Source organism: Diorhabda carinulata, chromosome X, assembly GCF_026250575.1.
Source record: "Diorhabda carinulata isolate Delta chromosome X, icDioCari1.1, whole genome shotgun sequence".
NCBI lineage: Eukaryota > Metazoa > Arthropoda > Insecta > Coleoptera > Chrysomelidae > Diorhabda > Diorhabda carinulata.
This window is the reverse complement of record NC_079472.1, coordinates 2,067,575-2,080,441: the sequence shown is the minus strand read 5'-3', so window position 1 is coordinate 2,080,441 and position 12,867 is coordinate 2,067,575. Positions and strand designations below refer to the sequence as shown.

General features: G+C 28.8%; 1 protein-coding gene across 1 annotated transcript; it reads right to left on the bottom strand.

The window, feature by feature from the left end:
- Positions 1-128: 128 nt before the first annotated feature.
- Positions 129-12,309, bottom strand: LOC130901517 (menin). The gene is made up of 5 exons (XM_057812963.1): positions 11,442-12,309; positions 11,150-11,387; positions 10,819-11,086; positions 9,939-10,194; positions 129-9,879 (listed from the first exon to the last, which is right to left on the bottom strand). Exons 1-5 carry the CDS (start codon positions 12,214-12,216, stop codon positions 9,584-9,586), a joined length of 1,833 nt encoding a protein of 610 aa, XP_057668946.1. The 5' UTR covers positions 12,217-12,309; the 3' UTR covers positions 129-9,583.
- Positions 12,310-12,867: the final 558 nt, after the last annotated feature.

Here is a 12,867-nt window from a genome sequence, read left to right as displayed (position 1 = left end):
TAGATATTTTCTATTTCTGATATAAAATATGAATATTAGCCATATTAATCAAAATTTACTTACTGTCGAGTCTCCTATGGACACCTGGGAGATCACCTCTGATATAGGGTTTAAATAAAAACAAAAAAAATTACGGATTATTTTATTATTGATAGTGGGCGAGAAAATACACATATTTATGTAAAGTTCTACCTGTATACACGCAATAAATGAATTAGAATTAATCTAAAAGTGTTGTACATATTCAAGAAAACCTACTAAATATTAACAATACTTATACAATCATTTTCCAAACTTCAAAGTTAAACTTCTCATAATAATTTAACATTAACAAATAAAATTTAGGCCAGTCAATGAACAAACATTAAAATTAAATTGTCTAAAATATAGACAGAGTTGAAAATTTTTTAAAACAAAATAATAGGATGAAACTCATTGGGAAAGGAAGAGAATTTAAGAAAAATAATTTACTGGCGTTTTGAAGATGGTAAATGGAATAGGGTGATTTTTTGAGGGTAAAAAACTGTTTAATTCAATTTGTGGTGAAACTACAAGTTTTATGGAAAAAAGCTGAAGAGAAAAGTTTTCACCAAATTTCGTACGATAAGAAAATTTCTAGGAAAATTACCTACAACTTTTTTCCATATGACTCATACTTTCAACATAAATCGTTTTTCACCCTTAAAACCTCACCCACTTTCATTTCCCGACCTCAGATCGACCGTAAATTATTATTCTCTTCATTTTTTTCATATTCTCCCCCTATTCCGATATGTATTATCCTACTACCATTTGTTTTTTCACTTTTTAATTTGAAAATTTGTTCTTTGGCTAGTCATTAAATGGAAGATTCTTATATTTTTTTTTTGTTAGAAAAATACGTGTGTCAATAATACTTAATATTTCTATTCTACAAGTATAATCAATAAATACGTTAGTCACCCTTATTTCATCACAGACTACAATAACATCTAAAATTTTGCTGCTTCATTTTTTTTTCAATGGTACAAAAATGAAAAAGGAACAAATATACTGACAATATATTAAAAAAACATATTCAATAATATAAATTACACACTCGTGGACCACTTTACCCTGTATATATATTCAGTCAAATCACTCTAAACACTTCATATATTAGAAATGTAGTATATAATGACGTAATACTGAAAAATAACGCTTTTAAACCAATCTACTTCGTTTTTAAACAACAAAATTATACCATCACACGAATGTCATCATTTTCTTTAAAAAATAACAGTAAAAAAGTTTTCACTACACTTAAAACGTGTATATATAACATCTATTGCACGAAATGGATGATTATTTTTTGCAGTGTATCAAAAGCTTAGTTCGCGAGAATTAGTTTGTAACGATATGGAAGATAGAGAGGCATATAAATGAAATTGTACTATTGGACGAGACAAAGCATCGATTTATCACTTTCTATCTCCCTCTACTAGTCAACGAATTCTCATCTTCTGTTTCGCTTTCTCTATGGAACTGCTAATGTTTATCCATAATCAATGATTAACTAAATCGCAATCAATAATTAACGAAATCGATGTGATCCGTGAACACAGAACGAAAATTTTAAAAGTGCGCATCGATTACTCCTTAACTGAATCGGAATTAGATCCAAGAGCATAACTAGAGTAGTTACGGTGTGAACGTCGATGGAAACGGACGTTATATATTTTTGCGTTTTGTGTTCTTAGTTAGGGATAAACAAAATGGTCGTAAAATTATTGATGCAAAGGAAATTACAAAAAAGGGTTATTAATATAATAAGAATATATGGAAATAATAATCGAGATGTGTGAAAATAAAAAATAAATAAAATTGTTTCAAACTACATTCCCTAAGTTGTTTTTCATGAAGAGCGAGTTGGATAAGAAGCCTTAAACTTTAAAATTTCAAAATACGATCAAGTATTTCAATTTTCATAATTTAAAAGATCTTTTTGCAAGGTAAATTCAAAACTTGATAATCACGTTCTTTTATAAATATTACAATTACTTACACTAAAAAAAAATCTATTCAATTGGAGAATTGTTCCTTTTCCATCATACCTAACAGAACGATTAAATTATTTTTAAAATTTGATAAATAAAAGATTTGTACATGAATAGTTGTTGTAACGTTATATTTTGACTTGAAAAAGGACATTAAAACACCTAGGGAATTTATAGATGAGTTGGTTGCAAAAATTCGAAATCCCTTGAAAGTTTTTTATGGATGATAACTGATTATAGTAATACAGTCAAATGATCATGATATGAACAATAGATTCTTCATAAAAGTGGAAAAAGTGAATCGAAATCACAAATACTACAGATGAAGTACTGAATGTAGTATTTTTAGAGTCATTTGAAGAGTTACAACTGGCAGACGTACAAGATTCTTTGTAAAAGTGAAAAAATTGTACCCAAATGATGAATAATGAAGAAAAAGTACTGATTGTAGTATTTTTAGACTCATTTGAGGAGTTACAACTTGTATAAATGAAAAATTCATCATAAAAATGAAAAAAGGGATCACATATTAACAAAAACAACTAATTAAGGTATTTTAGACTGGGTTTCTAAAGGACATCAGCCTTTGGTAATGTTAAACGGGGTACGGCTGGCCTATCATACGGGGCACCCACTATTCTGCTCACCAAGGGGACTGAATTCAAACTAAGAGTTGTTAAAATGGCCTAATAAGTCAAAATACACAGTACAAATACGGTAAAATGGATCAAATATACAGGTACTTCAATTAACAACGATCCTTGGTTTTCCCTTTCGCAAAAGGTGACTGTGTACTCGATCAAGATGTTTATATTATCAAGAGCCATCGTTAATTGAAAAAACTGTTTCAAATATAAAAAATTCCATTTGAATTTTACACCATTCTGTTCCGTCTAAAACGAAAATTTTACGATCGGTCATAACTAACAATTACAATATTGTCTAGTCTCCAAAATACAAAAATAAAATCGGATATTTGAAACATATTCACTAAATCGTTATTTTAACATTTATTTTTATAGTTTTATTTATGATTTTGAATGTATTACGTCAATTCAAGTCCAAAATAACACAACGATTAACCGAAACTTGTTTTTTCAGACTTGGTTACCCTATATTTTATGTAGAGCAGTATATTACTAATATTTACACTTCAACCCACAGTAAATTGTAAATAAGCGAAAAAATTAGGTATTTTTGATTAGAAATGCTGATTGAATTTAATAAAAAAAAATTATTATTCCATGATATATACGAGGATTGTCTTAAAAGTTTCCAAACTCGATATTAAGACTGAAAAAAAGCTGAGACTCTATTGTTATTTGACATTTACGGCTAAATTGTAAAAATTTCGTTCCCCTGTGCTCAACAGTCCCAATAAGATCAAAACCGGTCGATATTTTATTATTGTAAAGTAACGAGGTAGACTTCTATTGCATTCATACTCGTTAAATCAATTTGAGAGTGGAAACTTTAAAAATTGATTAACCACACACCGTATAAATCAGATCCGGTTCATAGTGACTTTTTACTGTATCCTAACCTAAAAATTTGTCCCACAGGACTGATATTTTCATCGAACGAGGTTATTAAACAGAGAAAAACGAAAATTGTTACTGTGAATCATAAAAATCGTTCAGAAACTTCAGAGACAACATTTTTCTGATTGAAAAATTTAATTTTCTTCGAAACATAATATAGTAATCGACCAGATATCACTGCAACATCAATTTTGGCTCGTATATAAAAGAAAAAACGACTAAATTATGAAAATTTCGTTACCCTATGCTGAAGAGTCCCAATAAAATCGAAACCGGTCGATATTTTATCATTGTGAGGAAAACCATCGACATTTTTTATATATTACATATTCAATCAGCATAAAATACGACTCTTATTTATGAGGTAACGGCAATTTATGTTAATTTATCTCGTTATAAAAAAATTATATATATACGAGGAAACTATTGTTGTATTCGACTAAAAATTTATTGAGAAATAATTTTTTTCCATGGAAAAAGTGAAAATATATCAATTATTTTTTCAATTTATCGGTTGTCAAAGTGGAAATTAAATGGCTAACGAGATCCAATTAACATATAATAATAAATAGCACGAAAAAACTATGCAAAGATCGACATATTTCAGATCAACTTCGCTAATGGACGTTACAAGAAACTCGCAAGTCTCTATAATATTTATTATAAAAGAAAATTGATTATTTGGAACGTTTCGGGCTATGCCGGATCTGTAATTTGACTATATTACAAATACTTAGAAAGAAATGAACGAAGACAACGTGAATAAAGTTGAATATTATACACCATGGAAAAAATTACTAGAAAGAAACTTTGATTAGTTCATATGAACCATGTAACTGGTTCAAGACACTCTTTGAGTAGTTCAAATGAACCCACAACTATCCTTATACAACTGAATCATTAGATCGATATTTAATTGGTTCTAATGAACAAAATTAATTGCAACTAACTCTCGAAATCGATCTGCAAATAATTCAAATGAACTACACCGTCTGCATCAAACTGATTCTTGATCTCGATATCTAATTAGTTCAAATGAACCAAACCGTCTGCATCAAACTAACTCAGAATATTCAAGTAGTTCAAATAAACCAAAACAGTCTGCATCAAACTGACTTTTAAAATGTATCGTCAAGTAGTTCAAATGAACCATCCCGTCTGCATCAAACTAACTCAGAATATTCAAGTAGTTCAAATAAACCAAAACAGTCTACATCAAACTGACTTTTAAAATGTATCTTCAAATAGTTCAAATGAACCAAACTCTCGAAATCGATCTATAATTAGTTCAAATGGACCAAACCGTCTGCAACAAATTTAGTTTTTACATTGATCTGCAAGTAGTTCAAATGATCTATACCCTTTGCATCAAACTAACTTAAAATCTTCAAATGAACGGACCTATCCCTATACAACTTACTCAAAAAAAAAAATCGGTCCTCGATTAGTTCAAATGAACCGTCTGAATCAACTGACTGTAAAAATAGATTTTCAAGTAGTTCAAATTAACCAATCGCGCTACATCGATTTGACTTTCAAAATGTATCATCAAGTAGTTCATATGAACCAAATTAACTCAAAATATTCAAGTAGTTCAAATGAACCGAACCGTCTACGTCCAAATACCTCTTGACATTTTGAATTAGTCCGAATGAACCAAATTAATAGCATCCAAACGAGTCAAGGATTTAATTTCCAATTAGTTCGAATGAACTAAATCAAGTTCCTGTCGATTTAACACTATTTAGTTTGGATACTTTTACCGCATTTTCTGCTTGTAGTTTCTTGTAAAGTCTCAAGATACAATAAAAGATTTATATGCATTCAACAACCTAAACATACACTACTACGTGATCTAATCACATCGGAATGTATAACAATTACCACTTAACGACTAAAAAAATAATAATAATAAAATAAGTGAAGAAACGTCATCCTTCTAACGAACGAGGTGCATAAAAAAATTGCTACAAGCACAAAGTGTATATGTATGTATATAAAGTGCTAGTCAAAACGGAATCGGTCGTTTATAAAATGATGTTACTATCACATTAGTTACATTGAAATTAACTATAATCGATTTTTGGTTATAATTATTAGTTATAAAATGAAGGAAACTGTCAAAATCTACTTAATCTCATGTTATAAGGTTAATTTCGAATCAAATAATTCCACAAATTAGTTTGTATAAAGCGTTTCATGATTGACAGCTGAAAGTTATCAAATGTTCCATGATTGACATTGATTGACAGCTGAAAGTTATAAAATGTTGCCATAACTGACACTGACAGAAAAAAATATAAAAAGGTCTATGACTGACATTGACTGACAGCTGAAAGTTATAAAATGTTGCCATAACTGACACTGACAGAAAAAAAATATAAAAAGTTCTATGACTGATTTAGATTGACAGCAAATAATTAAAAATGTTCCATAACCGACATTAAATGTTCCAAGACGGACAATGACTGACGGTTCCATGGCTGACATAAAAAAATTATAAAACGTTCCATAGCTGACATTTGATTGATATCAAAAAATCATAAGTGTCCTACGCCTGACGTTTTTCTTAGCCAACTTCAAGTTATACGCACGTGACATAATTAAAATCTCATAAAATTTAAATTGCAAATCGAAAATAAAAATATCGATCAATTATAAACGACCGACCATCACAAAATGAAAGTGACACTTAATATTATTGCGAAAAAATAAGTTACAACAGTATTATTTCAATATATATATAAATAATTATTGTTAGATTTATTGGTAAGATGTGCAACGGTTAGATGATAAAATCACTGGTATAACCTAACCTATATCATATAAAATAAAATTGTAACCACCACGTTGCAGTCATCGTAATGAGAATTGAATATCATTTTCGACGACATCCCGTATATAGATAGTACATAAACTGTACAAAGGGTGGGTACATCCATCATATTTAAAAAATATAAAAAAAAAAAAATTTGAATAAATGGTATCGATAAATGTACAACTGTCAAATATCTATGTGTGTATATGTGTCAATATATACCAAAGTTTTATATAAATGTACAATTGTCAAATGTCAATATGTACAAATGTTACATATAAATGTCAACTTGTCATATGTCTATATAAATATATGTCAATACATGCCAGGATTGAAGATAAACGCGCATTTGTCAAACGTTTCTGAGTGTATATATGTCAATATGTATTAGTATTGCAGAGAAATATATAACTGTCAACTGTCACTGTGTACATATGTCAATAAAGACGATTAATCATCAAAAACATACAAAAATGTCTAAATTTATTTGTCAATATGTACCAATGTTCCATAAAAATGTAGATTCGTCAATTGTCTCTGAATGTACATAAGTCAATGTGTAATAGTGTACATTTGTCAAATGTCAGTGTGTGTATATATGTCAATATGTGTTGGTATTGCAGATAATGTATAATTGTCAACTGTGACTGTGTATACGTGTCAATATGTATTGGTATTGTAAATAATCTTGTAATTGTCAAATGTCAATATGTATATATGTCTATTTGTATCAGTGTAGAAGGAGAACGATTAATACCGAACATATGAGGATGAGCTGGAGAGACAGAAGAAAGGGAAGGATTAAATGGAAAGGAATAAAATATAAGATACGGGATAGGAATTAATGGAAACATATATGGAAAAGGGATACCAACTATGATGGCACTTTACCCGTTGCACCCTTACCATCCATTCAATGGGTTTACGCAACTATAGCTTAAACTTAAATTAAATAACGAGAGTTAATCAGTTCTTAAAAATCATAATAATACTGTTCGCTATTATCAAAAAAAAATATATGAAATTGAGGTTATCGGCTAAAAATGGCAAGTTAAAAAATAATTATTTTATTAAAAAAAGTGCGATCACATCAAATATTTGATGAAAAATTTCACCTATTTATATATATAGAGCTAACTTCTATATTATTGTGATGTACAGGATGTCCATCCGATAAAGAACGTCTTTCGATAAACACCTTGTATATAACTGTAGGTAAAATATCCTTTTTGATTTTTTTTATTCTAATGCCCTGCATTATGTTTTTCTTTGTACCAATATATAAGAAAAACTGTTGATTTTTTTGTTATTAAATACATAATATAAATCAACAATTTTAATATGTCAAAAAATAGTTGTCTATTCTACAAGTTTTTTTTTTAATTAGATGTTCAAACAACGAATCATAGATACCGAAGAATTACCAATAATAATACTATATATACGAATATAGTACAAATTGGTCAATAATATCAATTGTAATACTGAAGATGATAATCCGAACAGTCGAAACGTTTTCTATGGTCAAATATGGGAAATAAAGTTATACAAATAGTTGAAAATTCAATTATTAGATGTACAAATTTATTAAAGAGAAAACCAGCATCTCTTTTATAATTAAATAAATAAAAATGTACAGTACGTCTCGTTGAATTGGAATTAAGTGGATAATTTTGTTACTATTAATTTTAACAAAAAAATTGATTCTTTATAAAACGTTATACGTGATCTAAAATATAAAATACAATCATCAGATTTGCAATTTTTTTAATAGTATACAAGTTATGTCAAAAAATATGAGTAATTTCGTAATATTATTAATAACAAAATTTTTTATAAAAAACATTATGTGAATACTTAATTTAATGTAGTTTTTTAGTTCTAATCAATTTATTAAAAAGAATTTTTTGATTTTAATGAATAAAAACATACTTTTCGATTTGATGTTCATATTTTTTGACATACCTCGTATACGATTCGAAAAATTTCTTTTCTGATTATTGTATTTTAATTTTTAGAATATTTAGAACGTTTTATAAAGAATTTTTTTTTCCTAAAATTAATAATAAAAAAGTTATCCGTATGGGGAGGGGGTATTTTGTAACATATATTCCATAATTAAATAAATAAAAATATAAAATATGTCCCCTTGAGTTGATACCACGCGAAAAACTTTTTATTAATGTGAAAACAAAAATTAATTTTGATAAAACGTTTTGTATGATAAAATCTTAAAACTGATCATCAGATTTTAAATTATTTTTAATTAATTCTGAGATTTTTGAAAAAAATATGAATTTTATATTTTTAATATAGAATTTTGTTGAAAAAAACAATGATCAGTACTAAAATTCACCTCAAAATATGTTTTTAAATTGAGAAAATAATTTTTTTACTATAATGACACATTTTAGTTCAAAATTAGACAGTTATCAAAAAATGACTAAAATTCTCAAAGTAAATCGATGTATTTAACGTAAATTTAGGTTTCAATTAACTCTTTTTAATAAAAATTTCGAATATTTTAACAAATAATAAAAGTATTTTATTTCTAAGTAAATTTCATGTTTTTTGACATACCTCGTATATGACTGAAAAAATTTGATATCTACCTATTGTGTTTTATATTTTAAAGCAAGCAGAACGTTTTATCAAGAATAACTTTTTTTCTTAAAATTAATAATAGAAAAGATAGATATTGTTTCAAAATTTGGGGACAAATATAAAGTAAATTTCATATTTTTTGACATACCTCGTATGCGACTGAAAAAATTTGATATTTACCTATTGTATATTATATTTTAAAGCAATCAGAACGTTTTATCAAGAATAACTTTTTTTCTTAAAATTAATAATAAAAAAGATAGACATTGTTTCAAAATTTGGGGACAGATATAAAGTAAATTTCATATTTTTTGACATACCTCGTATGCGACTGAAAAAATTTGATATCTACCTATTGTGTATTATATTTTAAAGCAAGCAGAACGTTTTATCAAGAATAATTTTTTCCCTAAACTTAATAATAAAAAAGTTTTCCACATTACATCAACTTCATGGTCACAAGTAAGTGAATCCCTCGATATCTACCATTCAACAAACAATAACAAAAAAAAAGACATTTTTCGCATAAAAAAATAAATTAACAAAAAAAATTCACTTTTACAATATATTAAGTACCTTGTTGCTCTCACCCTTTTCCTTACAACTTATTCCCTACGTGCTCGCTTAGGCCTGACATGATCACCTTCTCCTCTACCTTTCTTACCCACCTGCACCTGTGATTGTGCCGTCAGGTGAAGAGATATGGCTTGCGTATTTAGTTTTTCAGCCAACAACAAATCTTTCAGCTGCTTCATTTTTTGACTGTGAAGGACCACCGTAGGTCTTACATCCTGTGAATGTTCATCTATTGGTACTTCTTTCGAAGTACTAGGTCCTCCGTTGAGTTTTTCTGTGGATTCTTGCGGGGAATTTGAGGGTGAGACATCAGGGTAATCACCACCTGTGTATTTCCAAAAAATATCAATCGAAATATACTGAAAAGTACAATAGTGACCTTACCTACAAATGGTGAACCGTCACCTTGTAACAGATACTCAGGATTTAATATTTTCTCTGAACATGCAGCTGTTAATGCTTCTATACTAGGATGAAAAGGCGATTTATCCTTTTCTCCAGTTTGTTTTGTACTATTTACAACTAGATCGGTATTAGCAGATCCGTTCTCCTTCTCATAATTATTATTATTATTGTTATTAAAATATGAACCATTTTTTTTTAATTTGTCTTCTTCAGACTTATCACAGACAATATTCACCTTTAAAAACATAAAATTATTTCAAGTTAGGTTAAAATTCTATTGAATCTGGTAGTCCACTAGGTTTAGGTCCTTTTTCAATGGTGCTAATAATGATATTGAAAAAAAACTACATTTAGTACAATGAATTTAACATTAGATGCTGTTTCAAGTGTTATTATTTGAAGTAGTACCATGGAAAGGCCTTTGAGACCACCAGATTTATTTATAAATAATTTTTTTTGATATTTTTTTCTAAACAGCCTCAATATTTTTTTAATGTTGTAAAGTAAAGCCATCAATTAAATTTATTACAATTTACTAGCTAAATTGTTATTAATTTGAAATATTTTACCTTGATATTCCTATAATTCTTAAAAAAACTAATACAAAATTGTAATAAATGCTGACAAATATTATTACTTGAAGTAGTGCCATGAAATATCCTCCCAGATCACCAGAATTATTTACAAATCATTTTTTTCTTGATGATTTTTTTAAACGTAATATTTATGAACATTGTTTTAAAAATACCCCAAAAAGTTGATGAATCAAGGGGAAAATTATTCAATTACAGTTAAACAGGTGAAAGATATCGAAAATATACAGAAAGTAGATATTTATTTAAAGTTTAAATAGATTTACCTGAGCCCTAACATCAGCATCGAATTTTGATATTGTAAGGACCAAAGGTTTGGCCCATCCTATATGTAACACCGGGGTAGCACTTCCCTCTTCCCACTGACAAATTCCATCGTAAAATCGAAGCAAATCGGCGAAGCATTTCGACTTTTTCAAAATTGTGTTAGCACTAAAACCGGAACTTTCGGTTTTCATAATTTGAGGTATTAATTCATTCGCGATCTCAAGAAATTCTTTATAAATCTCCTCATCATCCCTCGAATAGTTATATCTAGAATATTTTTCATCATACACAAATGTACGGGGTAAATAGAAACAAAAAACAAATACTTACAATCTTATAACGTCACTAGCATTTGCCCAACTTTCAAATGCTTCCTCGTACATTTTGTTACGATAGAAGTAGCCTCCTTGATAAGTGTAAGGATACACATGTTGATTGTTATAATACGTCCTTGCAGAATAAATAGCTTCTTCAAATAAAGATTTACATGGTACTTTACCTTCAGTAGCAGAAATTTCTTCCAAATCACCCAAATTTCCAATAGCCATTGGATATTTTTTTAAATGTCCTAAAAAGTGATAAAAAATATATCTTCTTCGACGTAAATACATCAATAGTTTACCAAGACCATATAGTAACCACAATAGTTCTTGCTGAAGTAGAGCAACTTCATAAGCATCATGTGTTGAATTCAAAGATGGATCTATAGCTGAAACCAAAGCTGCAACTTCCATATGTCTAGTACAAATAACCGGTTTGTTATTTACATATAACCAAGATCTCGCAGATACACCTTTGCCTATTTCCTGTCCCCTTTTATCCTCGTTTCCTTTACCGTGCCATGTTACTTCTGCCGTTTCGGTACCATTTTCACCGAAAACAACCCAAGCGTGATCCTCGGAAAGCGCTAAATGTACGTCATTATAACCCAAACATTGACAACCAGCTACAACGGCGAAAGCTACCCCGAAACAATCCAATTTACTACCGCTTAAATAGCTGTACAAACTTTGTAAATGTGCTCTGTCTTTATAGTAACTCCTCGTTAACGAATTCCAGATAACATCTGATACTTTCTTGACGAGATCTCTGGTAGCAAACGATTTTGATTTATTTTGTTCTATAGCATTAAACATGATACTTCGAAATTTGTTGTATAAAATTTCGACTGTTTTCAATTCTAAAATCGGTAAATTATTTTGTTCTACTGGTTCGGATATTTGAAGCGCGGTATTAGACCGGCTTGTTAAACAATTTTCGATTACGCCCGCTACAATTGAAAGTAACGCCAGATCAGGCTCTGACGGACTTTCTAATTGATTTTTAAATAGTTGTACCACCGTGTTAATACTTTTTATTGGAAATAAAGCTTTGTCTATATCTCGAAAACCAGCCATGTCGTAATTTACATTTCTTTGTTTTTTTTGACGTTAAATGTATAATAGACGTTTGCGTAACTGTCAACACGTCAACGTCGTATTTGTTTACATAACCAGGATCCACAACTTACCTGAGAATATAATCTCACCCATAGACAAAATAATGCTTGTCAATTATCTCACCTTTTATTTAAATGAAACAATTTTGTTTGGAAAATAGATCGATACATTCCGAATTAGTTTGTGTCGAAATAGTTCTTTCGGCATATTGTTCTAATAATATCCAAATTCTAACAACAGGTAGCTTTGAATAATACAACTAAAAATTAGTTGTCAGAAATTATTAACCTTAAGCATTTTGTAACTCGACTACTTGATATATATATATGGAGTAACTCATTTATAGATTAAAATCGATCGATGTCAATTATCTGACATTTGGTTTAAAATATTTATAGAGAAGTAAGAAAAATCAAAACAAATTTTTAATATCGTTGTAAAAATGAATATATTATGTGGCAGTTTTTTAAAATTTATTTTATAAATAGTGAAGTAGAGTTTTTTGGTGACATAATCATTCGATTCCGTAAAAGATTTATCGATATATTATAGATTTGACGTTTGACTCATATTACTCAATAAAACAAATTTTCGCGGTAAATTCGATGG

What these genes read in the sequence shown, in the direction of transcription:
- LOC130901517 (XM_057812963.1), bottom strand. Translation starts at nt 12,216, where the DNA reads ATGGCTGGTTTTCGAGATATAGACAAAGCTTTATTTCCAATAAAAAGT. An exon ending in GTGGTTACTATATGGTCTTG is followed by an intron (nt 11,388 to 11,441) that starts GTAAACTATTGA and finishes ATCACTTTTTAG; the next exon opens with GACATTTAAAAAAATATCCA. An exon ending in TGACGGTTCACCATTTGTAG is followed by an intron (nt 9,880 to 9,938) that starts GTAAGGTCACTA and finishes GGAAATACACAG; the next exon opens with GTGGTGATTACCCTGATGTC.